Below are 23,048 nucleotides of genomic sequence, written 5' to 3' on the forward strand. Positions count from 1 at the left end.
ATGTTTTAATGATGTCATTCTTATTTAAAAAGGAGTTTTAAAAGGTCTCTGCTTTCATTAAGAACCATCGCCCATGGGGTGAGAAGGAGATGTTGGGGGGCTCTAATTATTAGAATGACACTTTGTAAAACTAATACTCTTTTTCACCTGTTGCAAAGACTCTATTCTTTTTTTTGCTTTCTTCCTGCTTACAGTCTGTTTCTGTATACTCTCTTTTTTATTCTTGCAATCTGTTTCTCTGTCTGCCTCCACCTTATAGCTTTTACCATCTCACCTGCTGTCTCTTGTTAGCAATGGGGGGCAGTATGGGTCTGGGGCAGCAGGGGGTTCTAGTTTTGATCCACGGGGATCCAAGAGTCCCAGGAAAACTCGGGGCTGTTGAGGCTGGCGTGCCCAAGAGACAAGCCCTTTCCCTGGAGGCCAGCTTGGTAGGGGCCTGGTACTTGACCTGCCTCAGCAGTAGCTCCATCTCATGGGGGGCCGGCCTGAATGGAGAGTTGAAGACCCCTGGGCACTGAAGAAAAAGAGAGAGAGAGAGAGAGAGAGAGAGAGAGAGAGAGAGAGAGAGAGAGAGAGAGAGAGAGAGAGAGAGAGATGCCCATGTTTAAACAATCATTTATTCAGATAAAAGTTATGCTACAATTACAATAGTTTAGAACAAAGACAATCACAGACTACAATAGGAAACCAAAAGTAAATAAATTAAATTAAATTAAAGCAACACATCTACAAAAGTGATTCCCATGTCCTTTGAAGAAAAAAAATATGCCTTCATAATCCCACACACTTTGAAAAGCATTCAAATCCTCCATTTTAACATAATAATTATATTCTAACAATAATTGTGCTCTAACTAGACTCTTGAAAACTAATAAATAATCACACAACTGTCCTCTATCCATTTTTTCTTTCCAACTAAAATAAATTGCCAACTTTGCTGGAACAAACAGGAAATTCAAAAGTCACTCTTTTTTCCCCTTTTTTCCATAAGAAAAAACTTATATTAACATCAGTTCAGTGAAAGAGAGAGAGAGAGAGATTAAGGTTAATCCTCTATTATAGAGCAAGTGAGAGAGACACAGAGCGTCAGAATGAGCAATGTGATATGATTAGACAGGTACATGTATTTCAGAATGGCTGCAATGTTATTATTCTTACTCGATTCTCCTTATCAATTTTCTCTTTTTTTAATAATGGTAGAATGCAACAGAAAATATCAGGGATATGATAGACAGAGCTGAGTGGGAGACATGCAACAAAGGACCCCGACCATATTCAATCCAAGGGTGTTGTCCTCCTGGGTGTTTTACTCCCCAAACACTATAATCTATTTAGAGTTTGGGAAAACCAAAATGTAGTCTTATTCATCAGGGAGAGCATCAAATGATGGACCTCATGGGACAGCTTAAAATCAAACTAACAACTGTTAGTCGTTTAAACTATTACTGGCAATATTCTGAGGTAATTTGAAACATCAGTTTTGTTAACAACTTTTTAATACAGTTTTGAACTAACTTTTTATTTTATCGCCCTTCATATTATCCATATTAACCTAAACTTTGTAAAACTTTGTAAAACTAATACTCCTGTAAAATTCACCACTTTGTGTCCCAGCTGACAACAGCTGTTGATCCTCACTGCCTTAAATGCATACACTATGGCTCTTGGCCAACCAAATGGCTTTTGCCAGGTTAAATATTCAGCTGGAGTAGTTCAGTGTGTGCACCTCACACTGCAGATGGAGTCTGTCTCAAGTTATTCTGAAAATTAATAGAAATAGTGGTAGAAATACTGTGCTACAGTGCTACATTTGAAAATATGTCCATATCTCCACCAGGTGTGTACAGTCAAGATGGCAGTGAAGATAACAATAACGGGGATTTATTCATCTTATATCGTGCCCAACTTTAGTGGATGGTAACATACCAGGTATGGAATTAATCTGCAGATGCTCCAGTTCAAGATGAGACCAAACTTCTCTATGGATTTCAGTTTTTGAGCCACGAAAAAGGCCAAAATGCGGCCTGCAACAGACTAGTTAAGCCTTTTTTTTAGCCTAGCCAATAGCCACAAATGCCTTTTGCTATGTCGGAACTTGTATTGTAAAATGGCAAGGACTGCTGAAAAGATGAAAGTCTCAGCTCATACGGAATCTTATGATTGGTTGTCCCTAGCAGCAACAAGGTTCCAAACTGAAGTAGATGTTGATCACCTGCGGCCCCTACCGGGCAGTTAAGAGGAGTGAGGAGTCAGCAATCAATGGCGGTATAAAATAGGTTTTTCAAAAACTGTGAAACACCACAACCACGAGAGGTCCTTAAGCATACAGTCATAAATGTGCACAAAAAATATCAGACTGATGGGTCCAGTAGTGTGCAAGATTAGCTGCGGACAGATAAACACATGGACACATACACACGACCAAATGCATGATGCCCTCCAGGCTTATGCCTGGCGGAGATAATAAATCATATTATTACTATTAGAGAGAGAGAGAGAGAAGGAAAACCTAGCTGAGTCTGTCTCAAAAATGGCATTATACAAGATTTGAATTTAGTTGTCCACAAACACAAGCACAAATACACATGTGTGTACACAAAACTTGCCCTCCTCTGTTCTGAAGTGGGGTAGAGATTTGCCACAGACGGCCTTAGTAATAATTATTCAAATCACAGTGATCCTTTTGCATGTGTGTTAATTACCAGACCAAAGCTTTGAGTTGGAGGACTCTGTATCTACTCTATATGCTAATAACACCGCTTGCTATTTAGGCCAAAGTAAAAGACTGGGACAACAGGGAGAGGGGGGAGCGAAAGGGTAAAAGTGGGAAATTGTTCCAACTACAATACCAGTCAAAATTTTGGACACACTTTCTCATTCACTTGAATGAGAAAGTGTGTCCACTCTTTTAAAATAACATATTAGCAGATTGTTTAATTTCGTAAATGTTTTACTATTATACCACAATTTCTTTTGATGTTAATGTCAAGTATTTGAGAATGAATAGAGAGAAATTACTTCAACTCCACTGACCATGAGTTGTATGACTCTAGTTAGCAGAAGCATACAGACTTCTCCAACATCAAAAAAACATTTTCATGTATGTTGAGAGTTGCCTCTTTCACTTTGATATACATTCACATGTAGTGTATATTTAAAAATATATATATCAAAATATTTTTTTTTTTATGTGATTAAGGTACAGTCACAATTGGTTTAGATTAACAGGTGATTCTTTCCAATGCCTTCTACAACTGCTTACAGAATGTATAAAGTCACACGCAAAAGAGAATGACCTTAGCCACCATACAGCAGCAGCAACAGAATTATTGTGGGAATGTTTCAGTTTATTCAATTATGTAAGTGGCCACACTATTGCTGTGACCACAATATTTGAAGTATTAGCATATGAACACACCAAATTATGACTAATTTAATGCAACATTCAAAAGAAGCTGACCCCATTCCTCATATGTATAATATTACTCCTGCTCTATTATTTTCTTCAAATTGCACTGCACTGCACTGCACCAGCATTGCACTTGCCTGTGTTTAGTACAATCGCACACAGCCTCTTATCAAGGCCCTGATCCTTTAAAAATATCACAAAAACAAAATGGCTAACAAGCAAATGTTTTTTTTTATGAAACCCTATGTACATTATTTTAAAATGCAATACGATGGACCCTTAAAATTGTTTATCTCTACACACACAACTAGGAAAATAAACCACTCAGCAATATATTAATAACTGTATGTCACTTTAAATATATTAAATATATATATATATTAAACAACTGACCTAAAATCCTTCCTATAATGAATTTCTGGGTATTTGATGCCATTTCTTTTGTGTTTAGTTTAGTATAAGCCTAAAAATACATTAGGGATGAGTTTACAAATCTAACTTAAACAGGAAGGGACAGAAGGTTGGGGACACACACACCACACAAACACATACACAAACATATTACTTGCCACTCCTTAACACACACACACACACACATACACACACATGCGCGCGCGCACACACACACACACACACACACACACACACACACAAACACACACAACCACACACATGCGCACATGCAAGCCCAAAAGTACCAACCTAGCTACGGGAAGAGCAATGATGTTGACCCCAGGAACACACCATCTCTGTCTCTGTCAGAGGGACTTGGGGCCCTTTGGTAAGTTGTGTGTGTGTGTGTGTGTGTGTGTGTGTGTGTGTGTGTGTGTGTGTGTGTGTGAGTGTGTGTGTGTGTGTGTGTGTGTGTGTGTGTGGGCTGGGGTCCGAGAAGTGAGGAAGGATGAACTGTGTGGGAGAGCCATCTATTCACTGCTGACAAGGTCAGAGCTACGAAGGGAAAGAGTCCCCTGCCATATGCAGAGAAAGAGAGAGAAAGATATATAGAGAGAAAAAGATGGACAGAGGGCGGGTAGAGCACACAAACTTTCTTCTTGCTTTCTATTCTTTATGCTAATTCATAAAATACATAATATAAACAATGAATATATGGGTACACAGCCAATCCAAAGCATTTAGAAAGTCAGTCAAGATTTGACAGTACAAACTCTAATGGATATCAACTTAGACCATCTTCATAATGAGGTGTTTGAAAGTTGTGTGCATGTGTGTGTCGTGTCAACATGCGATGGGACATGCCGAGTGGTGGTGCTGAATCAACAGTGACCAGTGTGCTTTGTCTTCATTATGATCCCAGTGGGGAGTCACAAAGATGCGCGCATGCCACACACACACACACACACACACACACACACACACACACACATACACACACACCTACACATACACTCACACACCTGTGCCAGGGAAGCACTAAAATACTCCACTCAGCACATCAGAGGAGCCATGAGGACACATACTTACTCATGTGTGCACACACTCAACTCGAGTCCACACAGCTTGCCTGTGTTATCTAATGAAGGAAAGAACGAAGACTCTTCTGTTTTCCTCCCTGTTGCCAGTTTCTGGAGTAACTCTATATCTGTAACTGTTATCTCATTGAAAGTAGAAAGTTTCTAGTGAGTCTGTGAAGTTGTATACACACATAAATGAGTTGAGATTTTGGGATTTATTTTTTTTTGCACAGTAAAAACAAAGCAGCATAAACACAACAACAAAAGAAAAGAAACAAATTGTGCAGGTGAGATTTAGAAAAACTCCTGGAGGCTTATGGTAGTAATCTCACCTCATTAGTTGTTGATAGCCAGTTTTGTACTGTTGAACCTTTGTTGACAACCAAAATGAGATTATTTTCATGAAAAAAAATCACTAACATGCCCAAGACAGACAGTCTTGGGTATGTGATTGTTGCTCATCAACAATCCTTCGTCATATGACAGACCGACACAGTGACACCAGATAACCACAAAGGTGCTGTCAGTATAAAAGGGTTAACAGTGTGTTATCTGACATGGCTTCCCATCTATGTATGCAACCTTGGTTAAGGTCACTATTCTGCATTTGGATTATTATAAGGTGAACATGAGTTTATAAGTGAGTACTACTGACTATTATACTGTAACTATAATAACCAGAATTACTATATGGTAATTATTGGAGATATTACTTAATAATTATTATAGGATTATAACAACCCACTATTGGTAGTGATGTATAACCTTTGCAACCATAAATTGTGTTATTATCACATTTATCAGTCTCAGAGATACTGTACCTACATGACTGTAAAGAGCAGATTGTTTTATTGACTTTTCTTAGGTGATAGAATTAAAAATAGATAGTCAGATATAATTCTGGGGTTAAGCATTGCACAGCGACTACTGAGCAGCGATTACTAGGGATTAACTTGAAATTCAATCACTTCCTGCCAATTAAATGATACAAACTTGAAATTACTGCTTTAGAGAAACTTTAAATAATTATATTCCACAAAACTAAAAAATTGCACTTTGCCATTTGCACTACTTAACTGATCATCAGCTGATCTCCCAGAGTATCACCCACTACCCATTCACTCCTTTATATATCAGACCACATACCATGTAACACATAAAACTTATTTGATGCTAATTGCAGCTATGTACTTGAGATACTTTATGTCTGATTTGTTATTTTCCAGCTTATTTACAGCTTTCTGACTGAACATGAAAGTTGTTTTGAATAAAGCAGTCAAGTCTGATGTATTTGCCATAATGACAAGAATGTTTCTGACTGAACTATTTTCATGTAGCTGTAGTAAACAAGGAACCTTGATTTAATATCGGCCTCTGGTCAGATATTGGTCTAATAGTCATTTCTCATAGTAATTTCTGTGTCAGCGGTGTGACACTGTGTGTGTTTGTGTTCTTGTAGACCAACCTGCTTTGTACTGAGGAGGTGGTGTAACCGGTGAGCTTGGTAGACCTTGGCTGTCTGCTCTTTTACCATCTCCTGACAGTATCGCTCTCTCTTCTGGAGTTCCTCAAGTTCATCCAGCTCTCTCCTACAGGACATATTTACCCATAAGCATTTTTTTTTTGTAATTAAAATTCCAAACTTCCTTAACTAGTAAGTTTCTTCTTCCTTAATGATTCACATGATGAGCAGTTAACAGAGATCACAGTCAAACATGTGAGTTATTCAACTGCATACATTGTACAATAAATACAAAAGAATATTGTTCTTTTAAATTTCTGATTTCAGTCCTTTGTTATGTCATTAATTTATATGATATCCAGTAACTGATTGCAAGGGTGCATATTATATCAGCCTTAACTGACTTGAACTCACGTTAGCTTGTCTTTAGAGAATAAAGTTTATTCATTATTTTACACAAACATCTTTGACATAAATTTATGGCATCATATGTAGTGAAATAAATATAAATCATATACTTTGTCATATTCATACACTTATGTATGTTTTCTAAATGACAACAACTGACTGGCCTAAATTTAATTTAATCTAATTCTACATCTCTTGCTATAATGATCACATGAGACTAATGTTTTGATATCTGTTTAGAATCTGCAAACATAAACTTGATGACTAACACCAAGTTAACCTGTTACAACGAGCTGACCTTATATCTTAACATTATATAAATGAGAGACTTTTGCACAATGTACACTTCATGCAAGTGAGCCTGTGCATACATTATAACATAATTCCCTGAAGTGTCCTTCAGATGGATAAAAAACTTCCTAATGATGAGAGAGACTGGGACAGACGTGGAGAGACAGAGGAGCTGTGGGAGAAAAACAAGAGAATGAGACTGCTTGGAAGGAAAAAAGCAAAGTGAGAGAGCGGAAGGCAATAAGTGGTAGGATGATGGATATATTTCATCACCGCAGCCAGGACAGGTCTGTCTGTGACATCTGTTAAGCGAAGCTGGCTAAATGGGATGCATTAAAAGCCCATACACAGCAATTTCATTCCGCAATCACACAGCCTTATTGTTACAAGGGGGTAATAACTTAAGGAGGGAATTGGAAACAATTACTAAAACACACACGCCATGGTAATGTGAAAACACACACACGCACACAAAGCTAAGGGTAAAGCCAATCTAATTCCACGAGAGCAATACCAATAAGAGTTTAGTCATAGCTCATCAACAATCCTTCGTCTCTTTTCCTATACCTCCTCTTTCTTATCCTTCTTTACTGTTCTATACCCAACTCCTGTTTTCTATTACGAACCTCCAGAGGAATCAGAATATTCATAGTGTGTCTGTAAAGTGAGGTTAACACATTCAGCAGCTACTGACATTTAAAAAGAAATCACAACACTGTTCCTGTTGCCTTTGCACTCTCATTCCTTCCTCAACACCAGATTAAATTACAAAATAAATGAAATATGCAGAGCATTGTGTGTATGTGGGTGGTTCTGTGTGTGTGTGTGTGTGTGTGTGTCTCTGTGTGTGTGGTGAGAAAGAGCGCGAGAGATGTGTGTATAAATGTGTGTGTTTATGTAATATGAAGCACGGTAATTTAAGACTGTGTATGAATGTGAGGCCATATGTCTATGTGTGCTAGTGTGTGTATGTGTCTGTGTAAATGTAGAGGTTACTTGGCCTCTATTTATAGAGCTGGCAAACAGGGATATTACTTATTAATGTAAAATATAAAGTTCTGGTTTATTGTGGGACAGTCTGGTTCAGAAACCAATTGGTGAATGTTTGTGTCTACAGTATATGTGTGTATTTATGTTCGTTCACGCATTAACACTGATTTACAAACTGACTGGCAAGGCTTTCGGGGATCAGGACCTGTTCTCACATGTCTGTGTGTGCCTGACTAGCTAGTGTGTCATTGTGACTGTATCAGTGTGTGTGTATCAATGTTCATACAAAGTGTTCACACACTTTTGCTTGTACGTGTGTCCACACGTCTGTGTCCCTGTGTGTGTGTGTGTGTGTGTGTGTGTGTGTGTGTGTGTGTGTCTGTATGTGTGCACACGTGTGTGTGTGTGTGTGTGTGTGTCAGGCTGACCTTTGCTTCCCTGCCCCCAGCCCCAATGTTATTAATTGCTGTGTAGTGGACAAAAGCCAAACAGATTTGTAACGGCTGAAGGCACCTCGATCTGTGTCGACCCAACCAGCCGCCACAACATACAACCCTCATTAGCCCTGTTCGGCACGCTGCACGTGCCCTCTTGCTCTTTGTGTGTGTGTGTGTGTGTTTGTGTGTGTGTGTGTGAGTATGTGTTTGACTGAATGAAAGTGAAAGCAAGAAAGAAGGAGTGTTGTAGAATACTGGTATTATGGCTTGTAACTTCTCTAGGTTGTTATATGTAAGGTTTATTAACCTTGGTTGATGCTTTGATAGGAATCATCTTAGCTGATATATGTTATGAAAAATTTTACATTCATGAAAAATTGTATGAAAATTGCATAGGTTTGAAAAAGACATTTTTTATTAGTCTTTGATTAGCATAGAAATATCGAACATCTTTCTGGAGTGACAATTTAGGCTATTACTATTCTATTTAAGGTTTTTCTTACCATTAATTATTGACTTATTATACAGACAATATACTAATTAACCATATTGGGTTAAATTCTGATAAAGTCATGATTATATTATCCTGGAATGAAAAGGTGGCAAAGCAAAATGTAAACGTGAGTATGTAATAATGTTTCCACTTTTTGAGACAAAACATTCCAATTTGAATTTTTTTGGAAAACTTTTTTAGCAGCAATATTACAATGAACAAGATCATATGGCCCTAGTGGTTTTATTTCAAGTTGTTTAGCCTTCAGACATGTTTAATATCATTAGACTGGAAAACCAGAATTTCCCCCAATTTATTAAAAATTTTGTACATCAGATAAACTGACTCCAAAAAAGCATGAACGTTGGTTTTGAAAATACTTTGGGGAGGTTTTTTTTTGTATATGATTACTTTACAACTCGGACCACAGGGTTGTAAAGTAATTAAAACAGTAATTTAAAGTACTTTTAATCACTGGAAAATATATTTAGAGCTGATATGATTATACATGCAAGTAATTGCATTGGAAGACAAGTGTATCATTACACTGAAAATGTGCTCTAATTATCATGTCAGCGCATTACATTATACATAGATATGTTCAAATTTCCATTTGATATATAGATTACAGTTATAGTTATTTTTCCACATTATAGCATTATTTAATTATATTATAAAGGTTATTGGATGCTTTTAATGTGTTTAGCATGTCATATTATGCTGTATAAGCACTCTGAATACAGATTACTTTTGAAGGCTGCTGAACTGTTAGACATGCTAATCAAGCATACTTGAAGTACTTTCAAATAACTGAAACCTTAACTGACAGTTTCACCCTGAACTGTTAACTTATTTAAGTGGCTAATATAGTACAGCTAAAATTCTCACTTCTTCCTTAATAATTTACACCTTGGTTTAAAACCGTTAGTCAAGGGCTGATAGGATATCAGAGAATGAGGCATTGTAGGACAGCCGGCCACACCTGCGGTCATCCGGGCCAGTACCAGAGCAGCTAATTGGCCAGGTCCTAAATATTTAATGGAGGTTTGACCTGATTGGCTTATTTAATTGCTCCAATTAAATGATTCAATAGGTTAGCAAGGAGGGGGTAGTCAGCTAGTCAATTTAGACAGCTCAATGTATTGAGCCTTCAACACCCTTAAAACAGAGGGTTTACATTAAGTGACCGACAACTGATTAACAAATTCACTAAAGTACTAAAACTGATGCCGTGAAAAGGTGTGGAAGCACACAATGATACCAGTGTTGAAATTATACCCAATCAATGTTTCTTACAAAGGGATAATAACCTTCTCACATTTTCAATACTTCCCACCATTGTTTCCCGCTCAAAAGTAATTTCCTAAAGAGGCAGGGAGAGCACAGCATCCAGATTATACTTCAACACACAGACAGACAGACAGACAGACAGACATGCACACACACATACACACACTGCATATACAAATCCAATCAGACTGAAGGAGTGAACTTGTCCCCACCCAAACTGGATCAGAAAGAAGCAGCAAAAGAAAGACTGACGCATAGAAGCAGAGTCTGATCGCAGGGCAGGCGTGCAGGCAGGCCCCACTCTCTTCACCATAGCAGCTCTCTCCTTTCATGAATGTCCTTGAGAGGGATACAAGAGAGGGAGGAATGAAGAAGGCTGGAGAAAAGAGAGACAGGAAAAAAGTAGAGAGAAGAAGAGAGACAGCATAGCTTCAGAAGAGAATTAAAAAAAAAACACTAGTACTGCTCAGTGTAGCGACACCAAGTCCATAAATTCGCCCTGAGCCTTGTTTTTCTGTTATCTTTAGGATAAGTTAAATGATTTTGCCATGTCGTTGCAGCATCACAGGGAGACTTATTTATATGATTATGGCAGTAATAATTACCCAGCTGTTTATTGCAGATAGAGGAATAATTCATGCAGTCAACAGGCCGTGTTGGTGGCGAGAGCGATGACACCAGCACATTTAGTAAATATGCAAAGCGGGCTTGCTCCGCTTTCCTAATTGCCCCCATCGTCCCACTGCATGCCCTTATTAAAGCCCAGGAACTTTAAGTGTCTCCCTGACAAAGTGATAAATTGTTGGGGTACCAAGGAAAACTGTGGCAGAGTGGGGACTGTGCCGGGGTCCTGACTTCATTAGGCTATGCAGAAGGAGAGGAAGGATGAATGAGGATGGACACTGAAGCACAGTGAATCGGTGGCAGAGAGAGAGGGAGAGCGAGATATAGAGGAAAATAGATTGAGAAAGAGAAGGAGAAAGAAGAAGGAGAGACACAGAGAGGGCAGGGAATAGAAGAGGTTAGTGAAAGTAGTGTGTATTAGCTGGATGCTGTACCAAATGAAATGATACAGATGGTTTCGTGCGGGGGATCTGTCATGAGAGAGAAAGAGAGACTGACTGAAACAGAGTGTCAGAGCAAGGGAGAGAGGAGAGAGAGGTTTGGCAGTCTATGCATTACTCCTATATCATTACCATGCACAGCCGATCAGCCTGTACTAAATGGAGACCATTAGTCCAACTTTGAATAATTTATTCAGCGGATTGGACAGACAGACAGACTTACAGAGGGAGGGAGCATGCTGGTGGATTAAAAAGCGGACCTTTGCGGGGTGAGTGATCAGGCAGCGTGTGATCCGAGGGCTCAGCAGCTAACAGAGAAAGGATATTTTAAATAAATGCCGGCACGGCGTTAATTGATTGTGACCCCGGCAGCACTAAATAAACATGTGATTAACTGGAGAGAAAGTGACCTCAACACCCCAAACCACTGCGAAGGAGGGGCCCTGTGTATGTGTGTGTGTGTGTGTGTGAAGAGACTGAGGATGTACGACCAAACCAGTAAAATGACAAATGACATCACACCTTGTGCTCCTTTCAATTATGTTTTACAATTATTTACTTTCACGTTTCTATAAGTTGTTCTAACACTGCTCTTTGTATTTGACTGCTTTCAGAATATACTGTGTAAGAGGACAAGACAGAGATTGGAAAGATGTGTATGGCAGTATAGCAATATTTTAACCTTATTGTTTGTCTAGGCAGGCAGGATATTAATACTGCAAAATACAAATGTTACTGTGAAAAGCCGCAATATGCGAATTGATTTGATCCAGTCTGAGACTTAAAAAATAATGGCCTGTTTGAGACAAACATTAGTTGCTTAGTTCACTGGTTTTCATATTACAAATTATCATATTAGTAATTACACATACTTTTCACATGTTTTCACTGACTTATGTAAATGCTCATTCTAAGTACTAAGTACTTTTTAGTCAAGTATTTATATGCTATATATTAATATGGTGGCTAAGACTGTTTTCTGTTTATACAAAGCCTATAGCAGAAGATAAACAACTATAAGTACAATTTCACCGGTTTTACATCTTTCATCACTGGTATATTGTCAGAATTCTTTAGGAAGTTGTGTGTATGTCTGATTGTCTTTGTGTGTTATAATACTAAAGTAGCAACACTTCCTTAATGGACTTTAACAGCCTAGTCCCCCTACCTCTAAAAGGGGCAAGGAGTGTGGAGGAAAGGTGGAATGCTGGTGGGGAAGTGAGGGGAGAAGTCAGTGATCCAAGGAGCACTTTAACAAATTTACATTTAATTTTAGCAGAGGCCTAAAGATATTTTCCGGTAAAATATATTAGCAACATTAAAAATGTGACTATTAGCTAAGCGTGATGTTTTTTTTTTTTTGTCAAAAATAAAAGATGGCGTATCTCTAGCAGTAAGCCCTGGAGCACAGGATGTTTTATTAATGCACGAGCTGCGGTTCAAATCAGAGGCTAATTTTTAATTTCTTCACATCGTTCACTTCTCTCTCTTAGCCTCGAGCGCTTTAGAGGACTTCTCTCTCTCTCTCTTCTTTCCTCTCTGTCTCTTTGTCTCTCTGTCACTTTCATTCCCTCACTTTTCCTCTGAAGTAACAACTATGAAAGTACAGATCTTACCAACACATTCTCCCTCTCTCTCTCTCTTTCTCTCTCTCTCTCTCCCTCTCTCTTTTTCTCCCTCTCTCTCTCTCCCTCTCTCTCCCTCTCTCTCTCTCACACACACACACAGTTATCAATACACAAGTGCACCTTTTAACCAACTGCTTTTACACAAATCAAATGAATTAATCTTGACTGAAATGTACCAGCTGAGTCCATTCCTGGTCCTGTAGTGGTCCCTGGGCAGAAATAGATTTTACCAAAGTACATAATGGGGAAATGGTTTTAAAATAAGAGACAGCGTTAGGCAGAGCAGAGAAAAATGAAAAGAAAGGAGAAGTAGTGATGCATTGTATTTACCAATATTCCCTTTCTGTATTTCTTTTTTTTTTTAAATGTACAACATTTTCAAAAAAATGTACATCACACTTCTTCTTGTCATTGACCCAACTGCATTACTAAGAAATTTAGTAAAAACAGCAGAACTTGATTTGGATGGAAAATAAGGCAAATGTGTGAGAATCTGTAAAGGTTAAGTGGAGACAGAATGAATGAAATATTCAAAAAAAGAAATCTTGTAATTGCTGTAAATGATCTGGCCACCCATACTTAAAAAAAGTAAAGTAAAAAAGGAGGAGCACACATTAATTCAGCTGCAGTGTTGTCAAAAGGTCAGCCCTCTTCCTCGCAACAACACAGCAACCAGCATTGTGTTCCTTTTTTATTTTTTACCTGACTAGTTTGTTTTTCATGGAGAGTCCTTGCAGATAGCTCTTGCGTGCGTAAAAGTTATGGATATACTTCCTCACAAAGAATCCTCTCCATCTTCGCTGAATCTATAAAGTGACATGACAGAGGTTTTCTTTAGAGGTATTTGTACAATGTGGAAATCTGGTAGTGTGGAAACTTTGATGCTTAACTAATAATAAATATGAAATAAATAATTAGTTTCACATTGCAATTGTTTAAATGATTACACTAAAGGAGGGTTGCTTTACACAGATGGTAAGGTCAAAAACAATTCATCAGTCATTAATATGTTACTGTCTTTTCAAGTATTCATTTTTCTGATTTATCTGCTCTTCCGACATACAATATTAGAAAAACGACCAGCATATTACTAAGTCTTTTATTACTTTAACTCATGATGGACACATTAAACATAAAAATAACACATATGATGCTATTAACAGTATATGGGAGAGCACTCTTCAACCATACATAATGATATATTCTTTTCCCCTGAAGTGATAGAGGGACAATCCAAGGTGGGACAGACAGCTGTCACAGCTCCATACGTTTAACTGTATCAGTCCACATTGATTGTGGAGGCTGCAGATTAGCCGGCACACACACACACCCACACATACCAGTGGACCATTTTAAAGCAAGGGGGCGGATGTCCTTCAGACTAATTAAGAGATTAAAACAATGGCAGGTAAAAGAATAATCACACTATGAGAAGAATGAAGAGGAGAGAAGAGGAGTGGAGGATGGGGAAAAACAACAAAGAGCAAAATGAGAATTAGCATTGATCTGCCAGTCAATAGATAATTTTAAATAAAGTAATTGCCGCCTCCCGAGTTCTTGCTGACCTTTGTTGACTAGTGAAATCGATGCTGTTGAATCTAATACAAATCCGAGGTGCGGCATGTAAACACTGGTTTCTATTATGGCCCTAATACATTATCCTCTGTTAGCTACCATGCCATGATAAAGACAACGGGAGGGGAGAGAAGAAAGAATAGAATCAAAATTGATTCAAAGGAAGTGTCACAGGGGGATTCTGAGATGATTGTTTCTCCCTTGGTGTCTCTCCTTTTCTCTTTCCCTCTCCCTTTCACTCACACACTGAATATTTCTTTGGTAAAGGAGGGTCTGTGAGTACAGATGTCCTTCAGTAATTCATTTTTGCACAGGGTCACTGGTTTCATACGCATGTACACACACTCTTGCGGAGATTACAGTGTAGTTCTCACAGACCTGCCAATATTTTGTAGCATAAAAATGAACTGAGAAATCCTAACATACTTTATCTTTAAGGCTGGCATGTCTTGCAACAGGTGGCATCGTAAAAAGGGACTGGTTTATAAATCATTTTATTATTATTAATATCTATTTTCACTTTTGAAGCTTTAAGTTACACTTGATCAATCAACTTTAGGAAATTTGTCTCTGCATTTGCCCCATGACATCTCTTTAGGAGCAGTGGGCGGTGGACAGTGCACATTGCAGTGTCCAGGGACTGACATCACTTCTATGGCCAGTGCCTTGGTCAAGGGCAACAGCAGGACTGTTCCTAATATCTTCATGTTGGACGTTTGAGGTGGAAGGAAACTGGAGAATCCAAAGAAACTACACACAAACACAGCAAATAAAATGCAAACTCTGCAGAGAAAAGTCTCATTTGGCCCTTGTGGGGTTCAAACTCTGTGTACCTTCTTGCATTGCTAACCACTGAACCACTTTGCTGCCCCATTCGGATTTATTTTCCTTTCCATTAAAATTCCTATTGCTTCCTATAGGAAACTGTGGGTAGTTTATATGGGTAATAAAGGCCTCATTTCTCTAACTTCAGAAGCTTCTGCTCTACTCTACATGGTGACATCACCCATAACCTTTCACCTCATGACCTAAAACAGCTGGGTCCAACACTACTACTGGATGTATGTCTCCCCGTAATGTGACACTTACTGAAACGATGGGGTGGTCAGCTTTATGTGTTTGGGTTTCTATTAAGTGTAAAATTTGAAGCCCTCAGTTTCCAAGCTTTTCCACCAATGTACATTGTAATCATCTCTGTCCAGCTGGACACTGACACACCCTCTCCAATAAACAGTAGTGGATTTTTTTGTTGGCCTATAAAATCCTTTAATAGTTTCGGCAGAATGAAACTGTTAGCCAAAAGAGTAGGCTGTATGGAATTGTAAAAAGATAAGGTTTCTGTGCAAATTCCTTGTGTAAAAATGCCAAAGCATCAGTCACAGCCACAGATTTATGATTTATGAGTTGAACAGTAGTAGCTGCTAACCGGATAAATGGGAACATTTGATAAGTATGAGCACTGACAAAAAAAAAAGCTAAAACTGAGACACAAGCTAGATATTAATATATAGGCTTGCATTCAGAGGATAATTTGCAACTAAAGAATGAAGGTTGAAGGTTATATGTGACAAGTGGACAATGCTGTCAGTGTAGGTGGACCTACTAACAGTGTCAAGACATTTTAAAATGAGTGAAAACAGCATATTAGCTAGACGTTTTTTCTTATGTGCTTTGGGGGATTCTCAAGGGTTCACTGAGTTAAATTTGAGGCTTTTTAAGACCTTTTCAATAACACACAGAATGCAATCTTTAACCATTTTTACATTCATACCAGCAAAAGTATAAAAGTATGACATGGCCTACAATTATTTATTATTGTATCACAGTATATTTGAGCAGTATATAACAATAATTCTCAATAATATAATTAATCAAATTAATACAACCAGATTAACAGCTTCCTGCAGTGCAATCCACTGTCACACCAATCTCATTCATAGTTTAAAGATATAGAATGTCTCTCGTCATCCCAAAAAAATAAAAAATAAAAAATAAAAAAATTAATGTAATTAATGTAATTAATGTTACTGTCTATAACAGGAAGGAGAAAATAATTAAGAATTTTGTAAATGAAAATTAAGACTTTTTAATATCTTCTAAGGCCTTTTGTTGAGGGAACTGAATTCAATGCTTTTTAAGACTTTTCAAGACCTGCAGATGCTCTGTTTTTACGTGTTCCTAATATACCTAAATGGCATATAAAATCAAATAGATAAACCTCAACATGATGACACATGTTGAAAAATAATAAAGTAAAAGATGTTAGATTAAAGAAGTTGCTATGATGGACAATTTTTGCAACCAAGTGGTGTGATGAAGTGCTTACAAGCTGCTATTCATGGGGCCTCCCATTCACAGCGCACACAGAGTGTCCCCCCACCACGACACTCCATTTGCTAAAACAAGACACTGTGGTGATATTTACCCTGACCGCCATCTCCTCGTAGAAATTCATCTTCATGATAAAATATGCCGCCTGTGAACACAAAGGAAAAGATGGCGTTACATCTTGTCTCCCAGCCCTCTGATCTGTCCACAGCAGGCGTCAAAGATAAAGAGCTCTTTATACATAATACATTGCACAGAGGCAGCACAGATAGGGCCACTGTAGAGGGGAGGGAGGAGGGAAGGAGGCAAAAAAGGAGAGAGGGAAAGCATGAGCGACAAGAGGAACAAGAGAAAAAGTCAGGGGGTATGGAGGGAGAGAGAGAGAGTGATTAGGGGGACTTTGTATCAAGGGGAGGACGGTACTCTCTTAATACACCAACACAGACAAGGGCCAAGAAAATCTATGGTAGTCAAGCAGTGAGCTAATGGAGATGTATGACGGCCAAACGCTCTCCTCTGGATTTCATAATCAATGACAGCACTGCCAGAAGAGACTAACAAAAGGCCAGAGAATATTCAGCGGCGCACTCGACGAGCCGTCACACACCAAACATGCCGGCCGACCACTGGGGGCACATTTCAGGAGCAAACTGGAGAGTCGGCCATAAAAGGGATTCATATCTCAACACGTCTTTTTTAATAACGACAGGGAAGAGAGGGAGGAGAGGAAGGGGTAAGAAGACAAAGACTTGAAAGGAGCTTGTAAATTCAGCTTGATGTTTTGAGATGAGGCTTTGTGCCAGTCACATTACACATGATAAGGTCCACAAGAGTGAGAGAGAAAAAGCCAGAAAAGAGAAGGGAAGAGAGAGAGAGAAAGAGGAGGGGAGGAATAGAATCTCTCAGGGCTAATTCAAAATAGTACACTGTGGCAATTGTGAGTGATTCAAATTAGTGCTCGTCTGTTTCCAAATGAGACCAAACAGCCTCTTTTTAGCCCATATGTGTGTTGTGACACATCCTTCATCGTTTATTTCAACACCCCTCACCCCCGTCCCCCACACCCCCTTTCCATTTCTTGAACGCCTCCCAAACGGCGGCTGGCAGTTATGCTTTAGCAAACAGTCAATTTACAGGCATGATAAATAGCTTGTTGTGATACGTTTACAAAACTCAATCCAGGGGAAAATTATACGTGAGAGCGCTGGGTATTGGATCCGGTATCAACAATCTGTTCAATTAAGAAGCAGTTGGAGGCAATATGCCGAAAATGGGGCCTTGTTTTACTAAAGCACACACATATATACACACACACACACACACACACACACACACACACACACACACACACACACACACACACACACACACAAACTCCTCTACTCTTTCCCTCTCTCTATTCCTCTCCACACTCTTTCTATATGCATCCCAGGAGTTGCTATATAGATGGAATTCCTTATCATATTGCATCATATTTCCTAAGTGCTAATTTCCCAATGTGTAATGAGTGAATTATATTTCTTAAGGTCAGACGCAGGGACTTAGGCATATAGCAATTGAATTCTAATGCATGCTATCATAACATAATCAATATATCTATAGCCGTTCCAGCTTCTGGCTTACCTTCACCATTTGTCTGAAACGCGCCCTTGCTGTGAAGCCCCGCCATATCTTCTGTATAATGACTGCCTTCTTGTGCAGATGGCTGTAATAAAGTCATATTGGAGAGAGGATTGGATGAGGTTGTTTTTTTTTTTTTTTGGTTTTTTTGTAATTGAAATGAGGGAAAACACTGAAAAAAGGTATTCATATACACATGGATGGAAATGCAATTGTGGATCTATTTGTTAGTTTATGTTCTGCAATTATATAATTCAGTACAAAAACTCTAAAAAGCAAGAATTTTCTTGGGGTTTAGGGTTAGGATTAGATAAAAACCTAACTGTGGTAACCTAACATGGTAAAAACACTAAAAGAAAAGGGAAATGCATTACTGTATGAAATATATGCAAGTTAATTTAACAGAAAGTCACTAAAATCCCTATTGCTATAATCGACTGTGACCTATTTTTTGGAAAATAATCAAGAAAATTGTGATTTTGTTTTGTGCTTCAAATGTTGGTTCAAAGGTTGTAAAGGACTTCAGTTAAAAGGTCAGCTGACAAACACACACTCTCACAAAGACACTCACACACAGAACATTGCTGTTCCTCCAGGCTTTTCCATCATGTCCGATGAGCCTTTCACCTCCTTTAGTCAGTGGCACATATTTGTATTCATCTTCAAACATACTCTAAATGCAAGTCCACTGCGATTCTCTGCCTCCAATGAGGCCATCAATTTCCAAAAGGCCATTTATATGCCCAGAAAATCAATGCTTATAGTGGGGATAGCACAACCCCAGAGTTGCACTTAGGCAGCTAAAATTGTTGCTAATTATCCACTTAACGCATTGATCAATTAACTAAAGTAATCTGAATTAACCTACTGTCTGGAAGTTTGTCTGCTGACCCTGCAGAATGGCGCTGGGGTCATAGCATACGAACAGGCACAGAGATAGAGACATTCATTTCTCTCTGTGTGAAAGGAGCACCGAGTACAAGTGACATTTATTCCTCAAGGCCATTTGCAAAGCTCTAGAAGTGGGATAATTATGGGAGTGAGCTAGTATCAGGGTTTCCCTTGAAATTAACTCTTAAGAGTCCTGCCTGAATGTTTTTCCACCCCTGAAGGAAAAAGCAAACCTCAAACTGGTACATAAAATATTAAGGCTTGTATTCTTTCTTTGCCTGTGGCATATGAAGGAGAACCAAAAGTCTCTTTTTCTGGTTTACAGATTCAAATTGAACACACACACACACACACACACACACACACCCACAAACACACACACACACACACACACACACACACACACACACATACGTAATACCTGAGGTAAGCCCGCACCTTGCAGGCTCTGAACCAGCTCTGAATCTGGGTAGCGGCCTGGTTGTCCCCCTCTCTGTTCTCTTCAGCGAGACTGTGGCACACACACACACATTGTATTAATAATGGTCTGTAGCTACATTATCTCACTGGTGTTGCCTTTTAACGTAATGCATGAAATAGTATTTATAGGTCTATTTGTACTTGCAAAGTACACAGCCCGGCTTTGCTGTGAGTGCTATGTGTTGTTTGCTTGTTTCATTACTTTAGTTATGGCACCCCTGGGATTGCAGTAACGTTAATTACATGTTACATTTTAAACTGAAATTATAGACCAGTGGTATCAACTGTAGCACAGTTTCTGCTCAAACTTCACAGAAATATACCTGTATATTGTCTTCATCAACACAAGCGTTTAGTGAGGACCAACGGCTGTTTGCTAGTAGCGTTACGTAGCGTTAAGTTATAAGAGATACAACAAACATGTCATGCTAACTGTCAGAAAGCTAACGTTAAGTTAGCTAAAATCATTGATCCATGGGTAAAATAGCGAAAGCATAACGCTAGCATTAGCTGACATTTCTATTATCGTTTGGCAGTAATTCAGCTAATGGTTAGCAATGGCCACAATGGTCCTTCACACCTGTACAATACATACCTGTTTCTGTAGAAATGTTCCTTTTGGAAGTCTTCAACTTCACTTCTTAATTTCAGTAACTCCGCCATGTCAGGCATAAGTTTACTGTTGTCTTGGCAACACAGCTGTTACTGGAGATGCGTTCACAACATGTAGGAAGTAGGAATTCCCCACAAGACAAACAGCTGAAAAGGAGGCTATATAGTACCAAACAACACTCTAAAAATATCTACCTTCTGGTGATGTACTGGAAGTCTCTGTTGATATGATCTGTGATGTCAAAGGCATATGTTTATAGCTTCTATTACCAATCAGCATGTAATGATGATTTGCAAAATCAGCCTCAGTTTATTTGTTTGTTTTAATTTATTTAAACATTGATTAGTATTTTATTCGGGTCCCTCTGGTATGTAGCTGTCCATTCATCTGTAGAATCACACTGAAGCACCTCTCTTTTACCCTTCAAACTTCTCTGTCTTTCTCCTACATCTCTCACATGTTTTAAAGAGAGCACAAATCTACCACCAATTTAATCTGATGTGTTTAAAAGTTTTTAACAAATTGGGTCAGCATATATTGTACATTTTAACTAAAATACTTAGAAAAAGCCTTATTTACTAGTCTCCATAATACATTTTAAACACCAACACTAATACATAACAAAAAATACACCATCTTGTTTATCCTCTTTATTCTTCCTCCATGTCTTTCACCACCTTTTCTAGCACTGTTCACTATCTACTATACTGAAGCAGTAATGCAGTGTAAATAATATAAGAAAGGGAGAAAAAAATCCCAGAAAAATGCCTGCTCTGTGGATGCAGATTGTGCATCTGAGTATTGATCTGCCAGTGCCAGCCTCACCTCTTGCATCCATCCCTCCATCCATTTCCCTCCTTTCCTGACGTTATCACCCATCATCATACAGTTATCAGTTTATTTCTCCCCTCTCTTCCTTCCGTATTTCCCCTCCTCTTCACTCTTCTATTCCTCTTCAACCATATTCACCTGTCAAAATGATCACATCAGCGGCGAGGGGGGGGGGGGTGTTTGTGTGTGCACAGTATCTGTGCAAGGAAAGATATCTGTCTGGCCAACGGTCAGAGGAAAAGACTGTCTGTATTATAGATTACTCCTTAGAGACAGGCAAACTACAAATAGTGCAAGTGAATGAGTGTGTGTGTGTGTGTGTGTGTGTGTGTCTGTCTCCATGCTCTTTCATGTCTGTGTACCGGCATGCCTGCTTGTTTGAGTATATTTTTCTGTCTCTCTGTCTTTCTTTCAGGCCAATTTGCTGTCTTAGGGCCACCACAGTTGTGAAGAGCGGTAGGCAGATGTCCTAGGTAGAGTTATGGCTAGAGGGGCGAACCCATGGTGGCTCAGCCCATCCATCGAGGGGCGGCAGGAGGGCGGCCACCCTGGTAATTACCAGAGAAATGTTGTTGTGACAAGACAGTATGAACACCGCATGTGAGTGAGAGAGAAAGAGAAAGATTTTTAGGGAAGTGTTGTTTTTGACAAGACAGTAAGGATGGCTAGAAGCCATTTGTCCTGCCTCAACACTGATTAGGTGTCACCAGGTGTGTATCTGGGTGAGAGAGTGAAACAAAAAGGAGAGTGAGTGCACTTCATGGAAAGACACGCTGTTTACACACTGTCTAATGACCCAGTTCTAGACCCAACCAGACCATCATCGTCTCATCCTTCTCTTGTAATACATTTTTTCATCAAGTTCCTCCCCTCTCATCTCTTCTTTGCATATTTCTTCTTCTGTCCTTTTATCTGCTGGTTTTCTGCTCTCTGCATCCTCTGTCCGCCTTCAGTCAAAACATTTTTGTTGTTCAATGTGAAGTGAGCCAATAATTATCCAGTGTTACCCGTATATTCCCTCTCTCTCTCCCTCTCTGTGTCTCACGCTCTATCTCTCCATACGGGGCATGTCATTTAACATGCCTCCAGTCACCTCTCACAGTCAGGAAGCTCATCCAACCAGTCATTCTCCATGCCCATTGTTCCTAAATGAGGGCCATATGCGCTGTGGCCAGCACTGGTCATAAACACACACACACGCTACATGGTGATCCCAGTGTCTGTGTTTGAATGTATGCGTGTGAGACTGTCACACATTGCTCTGCACTGTGCGTGTGTATGAATCGTTATTGTGTGGGTGTCAGTGTATGAGTGATTATATGTGAGTGTCTGTGTATGTGGGCCTGTCGGTGTGCGTCTGTCTGTGCATGTGTGTTCCTACAGCCACAGTAGGGTGCAGAGGATGGAATGTGTGTTTCTCGGCAGGGCCAGTTCGGCCATTATTATTAAACATCTGTCCGCAGCACATTAATTCCCCCACTCTGATGCATCCCTCTCTGCCCAGGGATCACTTAATTGAAATCCATAATGACTCTTTCTTCTCTTCTCTCCCACACTGAGAAAAGTGAAGCTGGCAAATATATTTTACACAAAAAGGGAGGTTTTTATCAAATCATTCTATCAGCTATTGCCATTATCTTTTAATAGCCTGATACACCTTTAAGGTATAGTAACAGACAACATCTTAGTTATGTGTAAAACAAAACATATTACAGTGACTATTATTCCTGAAACATTTCTCTAATAAATAAAATTACTGTGTTTAA

The 23,048-nt window shown here is 39.0% G+C and overlaps 1 protein-coding gene across 2 annotated transcripts in view; it reads right to left on the reverse strand.

Moving 5' to 3' along the window:
* The window catches only part of spata17 (spermatogenesis associated 17), a 40,379-nt gene extending 19,801 nt beyond the window's left edge, over positions 1-20,578 (reverse strand). The window contains exons 1-7 of one of the 2 annotated variants that reach the window (XR_006094148.1): positions 20,434-20,578; positions 19,780-19,869; positions 18,471-18,552; positions 16,945-16,995; positions 13,647-13,750; positions 6,347-6,470; positions 275-514 (exon numbers count right to left, since the gene is read on the reverse strand). Coding sequence is in view for 1 of the 2 variants with exons in the window: in XM_042404275.1 (XP_042260209.1) it covers positions 275-514; positions 6,347-6,470; positions 13,647-13,750; positions 16,945-16,995; positions 18,471-18,552; positions 19,780-19,869; positions 20,434-20,510 (768 nt within the window). In the remaining variant the exon portion in view is untranslated. The remainder of the gene's footprint in view (positions 1-274; positions 515-6,346; positions 6,471-13,646; positions 13,751-16,944; positions 16,996-18,470; positions 18,553-19,779; positions 19,870-20,433) is intronic. The other variant, XM_042404275.1, reaches the window with a different exon arrangement.
* Positions 20,579-23,048: the final 2,470 nt, after the last annotated feature.

This window comes from Thunnus maccoyii, chromosome 1 (genome assembly GCF_910596095.1).
Source record: "Thunnus maccoyii chromosome 1, fThuMac1.1, whole genome shotgun sequence".
NCBI classification, from domain to species: Eukaryota; Metazoa; Chordata; class Actinopteri; order Scombriformes; family Scombridae; genus Thunnus; species Thunnus maccoyii.